At 38.5% G+C, this 12,013-nt stretch overlaps 1 protein-coding gene across 1 annotated transcript; it reads right to left on the minus strand.

Moving 5' to 3' along the window:
* Nucleotides 1-484: 484 nt before the first annotated feature.
* LOC139118451 (mannose-P-dolichol utilization defect 1 protein-like) lies at nt 485-9,938 on the minus strand. The gene is made up of 5 exons (XM_070681749.1): nt 9,830-9,938; nt 4,998-5,063; nt 3,957-4,089; nt 3,374-3,578; nt 485-2,462 (listed from the first exon to the last, which is right to left on the minus strand). Exons 1-5 carry the CDS (start codon nt 9,927-9,929, stop codon nt 2,241-2,243), a joined length of 726 nt encoding a protein of 241 aa, XP_070537850.1. The 5' UTR covers nt 9,930-9,938; the 3' UTR covers nt 485-2,240.
* Between the last annotated feature and the right edge of the window lie 2,075 nt (nt 9,939-12,013).

Genomic DNA, 12,013 nt, shown 5'->3' on the forward strand with positions numbered 1-12,013 from the left:
GTGAACTATTCAGTTCACGATTGGCAAGCCGGTGCAAATACTACAGACTGAAATAGAATGAAGTTGCCATTGACGACGCAGTTCCCACTAACATGTGTATTAAAGGCATACAGTCACCTGTAATCTAAGTATGCCTATATATGGTCAAAGGGGCGTTCCTTGGTATTCAAAATACCCATGCGAGGGCGCTGTTTTTAAAAAGCGGCCACCCGCTTAAAATCTGTGATTGGTTAGATTTTCTCTTTCCATGGTAACTGTGGCAAAATTGGAACAGGTGACAGTATACCTTTAAGATAATACGGGTCTCCAAACTGCAGCTGAGTGTTTACACTCTTGCCCATTCTTTGAGAAAAGTTCGAGCAAAAGTTTAAATCAAAGTTTTCAGGCGAGTACTGTCTTCATCGGTGACCATGTTCTTGTTAATTTCATAAGTAACATTCGCTGAAAACAACCCAATATAATGTTATACCTTCTATATTTTTTCTATCTATTTCTTTGAGACTGAGTTTTCTTTCTCGTGATATTTTTTTATGATGACATGCATTTATTGTGACATAAAAAATATAGGGGAGTCTACTAATGTGCAAGAGAATGACAAAGATGTTCGGTCTCACCGAGACAATACCCCCCCCCCCCACTAAATCTTCTTCAGTCTCTACACGCACAACTGTAGAACCCATTAATATTCACACAATACTGTGTAAAAATTATTAACTCTCAACGGGAGAAGCGAATAAACAGGTAAATCTACAGTCGATGGATCATCTGTTATGCACATTTCAGCGATACAAATTAAAGAAAGACTGGTCCATGGGGGAATCGTTCAAATAACAGACCTGTGACGATTAGCACATTAAGCTCTCAATGTGCTTGCCATTATTTTTGTTCCGTTTGTCAAAAAAAAGTTTGTAAAAGGGACAGTAGCTATCACTTTTGATGATTTTTTCCCTGTTTTTGTAATTTCTTGTTCTACTCCCTAAAGCATGTTGAAACAACTATTATTTAGCTCGTCAACACAGCGTCTACATGTGTAAAATGAACAGTAGCTGTTTAAATTCAAATTCCAGTCTGGACCAGAATTCACTTGTCAACAATATAACAATGTAGTTTACACATGCACCGGCTGTGTATTGAGTATTTCAACATGGTTCGGGGGGTAAAATAAGAAATTGTTGTCGACATAAAAAACAAAAAAAATAGAGAAATAAATCATTAGAAGTTACAGCTATTGCCCCTTTAGCAGAGTCCACGGTCAAGTTGTAATGGCAGGCAATTATCTACATTACTACATGTGTGTAATGCAAACTGTCATTGTTAGGATGTAATGTTTTCCAGACTAGAATTCATTTGCCAACAATAATACTGCATGTTGTACGCAATGTCTGGTGTTTACAAGGCCGATAGCGTTGCATTTGAACATCAGAAGGAATGTGTTTGATTTGGCGTTTCAAAGACAAGAAATTGACCTTTCTAAGCTAACAATTCACTAGTGCTTAAGAAGCTCAGAACCCCCATGAATTATATAGTTTCGGAAAGCCTATAGGGAAACATTTTGGTTACCATAGTGTCACCATTGTTTACATAACTATCATGTGACAGGTAATTTGCATAACCTTTCAAAAATCGGTTTTCCCTATGTTTTGTTTCAATGCTTTGAGATATGTGGCTGAAATTTGTGTGAGTGCAAGCTGTCCTAAGGATCTTCCAAAGTGTGTCTCAGAATTTTTTAAAACTTTTTAAACAATTTTTATGCCAGATAAACTTCCAAAGCGGTGAATTCTACCCTAGTTGATTTCTTTAAAATTGTGCTCCAAAAAAATCTAAGCAAGATATAAAAAATCTGAGACATACTTTAGAAGAGCGTTGTAACAGCTTGCATTCCAGCAACTTTGAGTCAGATATTTAGAAGTATTGAGACAAAAGATAGGAAAACCTGATTTTTGAAAGGTTATACAAATTACCTGTCACGTGATAGTTATGTAAAGAATGGTGACACTGTGGTAACCAAAATTTTCCCCTATATGTGGGCTTTCAGAAAATGTATAATTTACGGGGGTTCTTATCTTATTAACTACCAGAGAATTGTTAGATTAAAAAGGTCAATTTCTTGTCTTGGAACCTTAATGAAAATACTATCAAAAGTTACCGTCAACGATATATCTGTGACGGTTTACATGGAAATGGTGACCTTTGACATACTGGCACGCAAAGCGCACACTAACACGTGACCCTGTGGCAGCCTATGCCTTCTTAGGCTTCACGTTCCAGTAATAAAGAATCTGGAAAGTTATGATTCCACTGCATGTGCTGGATACAGAGTTCGAAGCTATCAGGAAAGGGTCTCCGGTTTCCTGGATGGACGTGAATATCCTGGCAACCGATCCAAGGAACAGCATCAGGAATGTGGCAAAGGATAGCTGCCCAGTGTGTCCGTTACTGTAGTTGGCATACGCTTGAGTCATCTATAAAACAAACAAAACAAAACAAACAAACAACGTACATTAAATTTATACCAATGGCATTCAATGGGAGAATGCATCCTTATTCTAGGCGATCATCCCATCTAAACTGGTCTCATTTCCAATAAGATTTTGTTAAAATCATTAACACACTACAAGGCATCATTCAATGTCACGGTAGACCACTTCTTGAAACATTGTTAGAATGGAGTTCATGTCTTCTGTACATGTAATCCACAGGTTCTCGAAACGCTGCCTTGATAAGGTATCGGCGACGCCAAGCATTTAGTGTGCAGTAAAAGCTCACCAGTGATTTTTTGTGTATCACTGAACTAGCTGTTACTGCCAATACACCAAATACAAGGCCTCGTCCAGGACAGCTTATCTACTGAGGCAACGTTTAGAGAGCCTGTGCTGTAACCCAGGCGAATAAAGCACTGTATTACTTACGCATATGACGTCATGCAGTTAAATTTTATAACATAAATAAGTGGTTGATTCTTAATGCAGTACAATATGTCATATCATATATCATATCATATAGTTTCGTATTGTGCGTCAGGCTACATCACACAACGCCAAATCTTATAACATCACATAAAATCACATCATATCATATCACATAATATAGTATAATTGTACTGTGTATAGTGCCACATCACATCATATCAGCGTAGCACAGGACACGTGATGACGTCATAACACATATAATATAACATCTCAGGGCCTGTGCATCATATCAATATGTCGCTGCACAAATACACCAAAGGTGACTGTTATTCATGCTTGAAACAATGATTTCCTTACGCTGAATGATGGCTTGAAATAAAGATGACATCGTTTTTAATTACGGAGAGGGTAAGCATGCACCGAGCAGGCTGTTTCATGGTGATACAGTTTCTAGAGCTACTTACTCTTCCGCTGATGACAAACAATATATTCATTGATTGGAGGAACGCTAGTACTTCCAAAGGAACAAATCCGGACAGTAGAATATACATCGCAGACACGTACGTCAGAAGGAACGCCAGAGCTTTCGTGGATTTCCCGGCAAAAACCAAACACAGGACACCTACTAGGCAGGTCTGGATGGCCAAGAAACAACTTTCACCCCATGCTCTGGAAAAATTTAATAATAAGGAAAATTGTTCAATTATAAATCTACAGTACAGTTGAAGTAAATGCCAAATGATATATCCGACAGAAGGACAAGGCTTAAGTAAAAAAACAAAGTCTCCGCACAAAATTGAGGTAGAGGGCGCTGTTGATAGTTTCGGCTTTTAAAGGTCTGGCACAGTCCCTCTACACTCCTGTATATTGCCCTCCTTTGTTATGAACTCTCTCGGTAAGCCTTCACTGACATGTCAAGCATTTCGTTATTGATACTATAGGCATATAATCCATCTGAATTGCCGAACAACATATTACCGCGGGAACAATTTTGACAACTTCAGATCGGTTAAGTTCGTTTTATTGCACAACGAAAGTCTAACTTACACAAACGGGAAGCCGTTGGCAAAGCTGTAGGACCATAGTATGGAACTCGCTGATAACTCTAAGATGATACTGACCAGACTGATGCCAAGACCACTCTTGGCTGATAAAACTTTCAAAATCTGTGGAAGCTTTACTGAAAGAAGTGAACAGAAAAAAGATACTTCACAACCCATTTTCAGTGTCAGCTAGCATAAACTATTTGGATCTCTGCGTAAAAACCCATGCATCGCTAGGAAGAGTTGAAACTTTATACATTAAAAAGCATTTAAAGTCGAGTAGCATTTTAACTTTATTGTTCGGATATAAAATACATCACGCTTGTAACAAGAACTCACAGCGTCGTCACACAGGAAATCCGTTGAGAGTGGTTAAGTTGTGGAACGCTATGACGTAAAGAACTTATCTTAAGTTGGTATCTACGCAAAAGTACAGAAATCGTCATTTTAATTATGTTGCATAACTTCTAGGTACTGTGAAAAGACAAGGAATGTGAGGAGAAAAAGTCGTATTCTCGTTTTACTTTTCAGATACATTGAATAAAAATACACCATAGCCATTCAGTGACTTTGTGCAGTTCACAATACTCTATAACAAATGCCAGTCCTCAAACATGTAGGGAGCTTACTGTGGTATTGATATTTCATGTAGCATAGCCCTCTAAAACATTCCTTAACAAATAAATTTTGGATTACAAGTTTGCGTTGCTGACCAAGATAAAGAATGATATATTTATCAACAGCAAAGGAATTAGAACTTCTGAGTCAGCATTTTTCGCCGCTTCTTTTGTACGGGAATGAAAACTCTTACTATTAGTTACAAGATTAGAACTGAATTTAGGATAATTGGATTTTCAGATTTCTCAAAAGTGTTAGGTGCCGTATAGCTGAATGTTGCAATATTACAAATTACTCATAAAAACAAGTGTGTAGCTTGAAAAGGAAAGTAGATGAGAGTAAATCGACATTACTTCATCATCCAATTATCCAAAATTAGTTCCAATCTTCTTTATTTTGCATTCACTCACTGCGCATGTCAACTTACCAATTAGTGATCCGACGATGATAAGACTTCCAAGAGTTTTACTCAGGGCAGATTTCAGACAGGGAACTGTAAAAATAAATACCCACGAAAAGCGACGATCTTTTAGCGTAATCATATTTGTTTCGTTAAATTATTTTGAATTTAATGTTGTTATGATTTCTTTCTATATTTTTATGTCCCTATTTAATATGTTCGACATATCCTGGTAACCATTGCATGACAACTGAGCTCATGGTTTCACTAAAGACCGTGTTTCTCTTGGGTCTATAGTTTCATGTGGAGCTTATACGCGAGGGACAAAAGTTTGTTAATATTAGAGCAAGTTGAAATTCAACAAAAGAGATAAGAAATCATCTACTCTATTTCCATTTTCTGTCCTCTCAACGATAGCTCAAATATTTTGTCTGCCCTTACGTCTGACAGCCTTAATGTCAATCTTGAGTGCACCCTTCGCACTATCAAAACTTTGGACATTTCGCCCTGATGAAATCATTCGTGGACAGCGCCGTCTATGATCCATGGCCATATCCGATTCAGAAACGTAAACCTGGTTTAAAACATCGACCCTGGAACTACAGATCAACCTTTCACCTGTTCAATACTTTAATGCAGTTCTGCTGACCTTTTGGTGACAGACAACAAGTGCCTAAAATTTCAGAGACATTTTGTCCTATTGAACGCCATACGGGTGTTTAGTATAGAACACGAGGCTAGGATGACCCAGCTACTGTCGACATGATTCGGAGTGCACTGACCCCTTTAAGAAACACAGGTATTTTTGCATATTTGATAACCCGGACGGTTGTGCAGTAATATTTACACGGTATGCTGTCCACAACTATGAAAATATATTACAGCCAGTATCTGAGTATTTGCTGACTGGCATGTAGATAAATATGGGTACCTTCTTCTCTTGTAAAACGCAGGGCCGAGATGCTACATTTACTGTCATACAACCATACTAATGAATGCAATGCTAAAACTGAGTGCAACGTCCTTTGGGTCAAACTGGTGAGAAAATGTTACCCTGTTGGATTTATAGACTGACATATATCTACACAGTTCATCTATCGTCGTGCCCGGCTATATAGCTCATTTATGGTGGCGCCCAACGTCACTCGATTGATATGAAGAGTTAATATGGGCATCCCCCTGTTTATTCGAGCCTGAATAACTATAATGCTAACGTAAACGCACAGTCGCGAAGGCCCCTGTGTAGAATATTTCCCTTTTTCTATGCTACAAAGGGGCCTTCGCCGTGTACACGTGTACTAAGCGCCATGCACTGAGTCGATATACATAGGATTTGCCTCCACAAGCCCTCCACAAGTTGTTTACACTTTGTTTACACTTTTATTGAGCGGCCGAGTTACTTTACAGTAATTTTCATCGGGGCTCATTCAGAAATAAAATTTGAAATAACTACAGATCACAGAAATACGTACAAGAAGAGAGAAACTACAGGGAAACATTCATTCTGGTATAGTCTTTCAAGTTACATTTGAAGGTATAAACACTAGTACTTAATTTGATATCTATAGGTAAGGCATTCCATACTTTAGACCCTCGGAAGTGAAACCTACGTTGACTAGCTTTTGAAATACACCTTGGTACGCAACAGTCCTGGCGATATGCAGACCATGTATCATAGTCATGTATATGGCAGTTGAGATTTAATAAGCTGGTGTGTCGCTAATAGGCTCACCTTAAACATAAATATGACAAACTATGTATTTTTCCATCAAAAACGTAGAGCAGCGTATTTATATGGTAATCTGTGTGTGAAAAATCAACCTCTAGTTCAGAGTCACCAAACGTCATTTGTCGTGGTAATTATTGATGAGCATCTTACATGGAAACAACACATTACAGAGGTAAACGCGATGATAAGAAAGAAGGCCGGAACATTATTTAGACCATAAAGTATTCTCATTTTGCTCTCGTAATATATCATTATTCAACCCCATGTAACATAGAAGTATGGGGAATACATTTGCATCGTATCTTAATCCAATTTATGTCACTCAGAAAATGTGTATTCGCAGTATAACATTCTCTTAATTTAGAGAGCCATCTTCATTTTGTTCTAAAATCTACGTATTCTGAATGTTCATAAGCTCTACAAGTTGCTAGTCTGTACTTTCATGTTTTATTTACTCCATCAAAATGTTCCTTACTACTTATCGGATTATTGTCATATTGTAGAACATTGCTACGATACCCGCCGAAAGATGGACATGAATTTAGTATTGCGCAAAATGTATACATCTGCAGGTCAATCTTCAATCTCTTACACAGACGCAAAACTATGGAAACATTGCTGAATTCTAATAAAAATCAAACGTCTATTTTTTTTCTGTTGCATTACCCAATACTATGCAGCAATAGTCAAGAGCGCTCTGGAACAGTCCAAAATATAATACCATACGATACTCATAAGGGATATATGATCGCAATCTACGTAAAAGACCTATACACATACTTAAATTCTTACACAAAGTTTCGATATGTATGTCCCATAACAAAGTTCATCAACTTGGGTCAGCCCTAATTTTTTTTCCAGATTGAACTTGGAGAATCAAAATGTCAGAATATGTAACGACAACTGGTTATCAGTCCAATTCATGAGACTCAACCTGTAAGGGGTTGTAATAAAGACACTTTGTTTTACTAATATTTATGCGCATACGATTCGCCGTCATCCAATTTGAGATCGGACGAATGTCACTACTTATGGCCTCATTAACCTCGCCAATGCATTTACTCCTTGTAAGCAGTGTTTGATCGTCGGCGTACATATGTAAGGAAGAGGAGTCGACAAATAACGGAAGATCATTAATAAAAGCATAAATAGTAAAGGTCCAAAAATAGAACCTTCGTATGATCACAAGAAATCCTTGCAATGTGAGTGTTTTGTTTTGCTTTCTTTTGTTGTTCAGTTTGTTTTAATTGAAAAGATCAACAAGAACAACTTGAAGCTATCTGTGGAAGTAAACAAGAAGCTGTGAACAACAACATGGACTGACTAGAGAATCAAAACAAACAACCTATACATGTCCTCTACCATTATATGGCTAAGATATACTTCGCATATCTTTGCATTTGGATATACAATATCGAGCAACACCGTTGTTCGCTAAACAAGAAAGGGTTCGTCGACAATATATTAAGCGGGCAGGCGGGAAAGTCCACCAATTTTGCTTCGCGGACTACGGGGAACTCAATCAGTCTCCGATGATTTCTCGTTGTTTGTTTTTTTGTTTGTTGACACACAGAGGGCATAACACTCAAACATGAAGATGTATGTTTCATACTATGTTGCCATATATCTACTCTATGTAGATAATTTGTCAACAAGCAAACAATGGACGATATTGGAGACAGAGTTCCACGTGGGCGGACAACTTGCGAGAAAACCATTGTTGTTTCTCAAGGTGTCTTGCACTGTTGATATGTATCTTTCGTTTATAGAAACCATGATTTCTGGTGTCTAAGTAGGCTTTGCTGCGAAAAAGAGAAATGGGCGTCTTCCTTTACTTTTTACAGGCAAATCAGTCTCCAAAGATTCCATTTCTATATCTGTGGTTTATTTCTATGGTATTTAGGGAGGCACTAAATACTTTTAGTCATGGATGATCTATAAGCAGGGTAGGCCTATCGCATGATAATGTCCCCCTTGTCATGGGTATGTCCTGGGTTGTACGCTCCTCTAGTAAGCTTAGCATGTGAGCGGAACATACGGGCCCATTGACACAATGGACAATGACTGGCATTAAAAGTGAACTGTCTGCCAGGGCTGTGTTAATACTATTCTAGTTATCGTGGAGGTAGAAGCGGATCATCATGAGAATCTCGGTTACTAGGCAACTGCATGACTAAGGCCTCAACTTTTAATATTTTAAAGCTACACCCATCGATTTACCGCCATGAGCATGCATACACGGGGATCTGTCGTCCACAGTCGATAGCAGTCGTGTATCGGTTCACAAGTGACCGTGCTGTCGTACATGACTGCAGACCACGCACCCCTGAAGACAGACATGAATAACAGAACCTTGAGCTATAATATGGGCAATGCTCCATAGCCTATGGTTGATGCAAACCTACGGGACAAAGTCTAGAAATTTAGAATGATGCCCTACAACGTCCTAAATTACTTGGTTAGATTTTAGCTGGAGAAGGACCGTTGAGCCTAACAGGCAGCTACCACTGACCATAAGCCTGGGGATATTAGACCCACGTATGGAACCAGTGTGGAACGTCGGAACGTAGCATAAACCCACAGCATATCTCCACACTATTAAAATTGTACATCCATTACGCCTGTGATATCACCAGACACAGACCATGGATGGTCTGATTGCTACCGCTCCATCTGCTCAACAAAGGTGATCACCACACAGTCGAATGCATTACATTTCAAGTGCATGCAGAGGCGTTCACTGCCTTGTATCGAGCCACACGCGACTGTGACCCTTGCCGGGCGCTCGAGCTCAGAGACCCCGTCAGAGACAAAGGGTATAGAGTTGACGGGGTCAACCAACGACAAGCGCATCTACAACGCCTGATCATCATATTACAAACATGACTAAATAAACGCACGTGTTGTCTTGTCTATACCCTGATCAGCTCATTAGCGAACAGCCCTCTTCCCCTCGGGCACTTGCTGGTAATCATCTTTAAGATATAACCTTCGACCTTTGACCTTTGAATACATGCGGTGATGACAATGATATGTTATGCGTCGTGACAAAGTACATAAACAGAGATTTTGCCAGTCTCAAGTTATTTTGAATTATAAAAGATGGCTAAAATAAACTGTAAATACTAACCGTGCAGGAGATTATATTTGACGAAAAATTCATCGTAGCAGTTCTCTGGGAGAACCGAAAGAACAGCCGTCCGAAACCAACCGTTACTGGTGGCCGCCATTTTGTTGAAAAACGTACAGTTCAAAGGTCACAGTACAGCCTGTAAGTTAATGACAAATTTACCCTATTAAAGAACAATATTTTATATTAACTAAACCTTTGACGACGTCACATACTGGCTCAGTCTTTACTATTTGATCGTAAATTGCAGGTCAGGTTGTGCTAAAACAAGGGATGGACCACTCAACAAAGGGGGGGCAGAAAAACAGACTGCACTGTTCAACTAGAAGTTGCTCTGTCGGGCAGAAAATATTGTCAAGCCAGAGAAAATTCAAAGTTTTACAATGTCTCTTCTCATGAGGAGCTGTGACTTTCAGGCTTGTTAAGGGAAATTCCCCTTTAAGGGAGAACCATTTGATTTCTGGGGAGGGGTATGAAGGAAGTGGGTATGGGAACACATTTTTTTCCAGTCAGAGTGACAGCAAGTTTTTTTCTTCGGTCAGACCTGCATCAATTTTTTTTAATAGAGTAGCAGTGAAATTTTTATTAAATTGTTCATCAAGTTTGTAATGTGTTGTTCATAACATATGACCTCATCACTGGTTCACAACTGTACCTATAAAACAACTTGTTCTGTGCATGGTCCCTCCACGTGGAGGGACCGTGTTCTGTGGAAGTAGAAAGAACTAGCAGTTTGTATGAAAGATGTCTACCAACCATACTTCTGCTACTTAAATTTTTATGTACAAGAGGTAACTGGTAAAATATCCCTGAGGGCTAGGGAGTGGCACCTGACCCCTGTGAATTGCTTTCCTTTAAGCCATTATATCATGGTAGTACCAGGAACCAGAAGAAAATATCTAGCATGTGTCCCCTTTAGATATTGCCTATGCCATTGAGATATTGCAACAGAAATCCTGAAAATGATTTCTTGGGTCAGAAGAGGGAAGGAAAACATTGAGTGCACTGAGGAGCAAAGTAGACCTATATAGTGCATGCTTATATCATAAAGTGCTAAAAAACCCATAAGAATTGCTTGTGGTAAAACATTTGTGCCACCCATGGCGGCGCACCGGCAAAGAATATATAAGAATAAGGTTTCCAAATTTTGCTCACTTCAGGTGCATAGTGAATTTTTTTTTCACTTCTGTCTGTTATGACAATTCTTTTTTCTCAAGCCACTTCAGGATCATTTTTTTTCTTCTATTTCATCTGGTGACAATGTTTTTTTATCAACATATGGAGTGTACAGCAATTAAGCAGCTATTAAAAATGTTCTTCATCAGAACCAATTAGACAAATGGACAACTATATGCCATCAAAATTTCTTGCAAAATATTTCAGATGACAGCTTCCATGACCTTTAACCTACTTACAGGTAACAAAGAACTACAAGGGTTAGTTTTTATTGGATATTAAACAGAATGTTGGGAACAAACTTTTTTCTCCACAATGTAGGATGACCTTTCACCTACTTTCCTGTATCTCAGTAATTATAAAAGTCAGTAGTTTTTCTTTTGCATAGTGACCATTATGCAATAGAAACTTTTTTCGATACTGCTGGGATGACCTCAGATGACATTTGACCCAATTTAACATATATTTGCTACTATTAGGGCTAGAGATTTGGTTTATGTTGGATGATGACCGGTATGAGACAATCTTTTTATCTACAAGTGGAATGACCTGGGATGACTTTAGAGCTATTTTCATGTATCTCAGCTAGTAACTACTAGAAATTTGATATCTGTTGCGAATTAATATGACTAAATTTTTCCCACAAATTTTCTGAGACCTTTGACCTACTTTCCTGCATCTCGGAAACTGCAACAATTACAGGTATAGTATTACTATAAGGTACCTACGCTTGCTAATCACTTTCAGAACAAGTACATCTCATTAATTATGTGCATACCTGATTTGAGGCTGACAAATATACTAAGGTCTGAACAGTTTGTTATAATGTGTATGAAGCTGTGATAATAATTGCTTTGTTGTTGTCCCCGTTTAGGCCACACAACAGGAAAACTTATCACGACAGAAGAGAGAGAAGGAGAGTCCGTTTCAATGTCTTGTTTCATGTTGAGCAGTACAGGCCAAACATTCTCAGCTAACAAACTGGACTAAAACTTGCATTTGTTGCAA

The sequence above is a fragment of the Ptychodera flava genome, chromosome 19 (genome assembly GCF_041260155.1).
Source record: "Ptychodera flava strain L36383 chromosome 19, AS_Pfla_20210202, whole genome shotgun sequence".
Taxonomy (NCBI): domain Eukaryota; kingdom Metazoa; phylum Hemichordata; class Enteropneusta; family Ptychoderidae; genus Ptychodera; species Ptychodera flava.

Coding starts and splice junctions, on each gene's coding strand:
- LOC139118451 (XM_070681749.1), bottom strand. CDS start 9,929: ATGGCGGCCACCAGTAACGGTTGGTTTCGGACGGCTGTTCTTTCGGTT. Junction 5,064..9,829: donor CAAATATAATCTCCTGCACG/GTTAGTATTTAC, acceptor TTATTTTTACAG/TTCCCTGTCTGAAATCTGCC. Junction 4,090..4,997: donor CATCGTCGGATCACTAATTG/GTAAGTTGACAT, acceptor CACTTCTTTCAG/TAAAGCTTCCACAGATTTTG.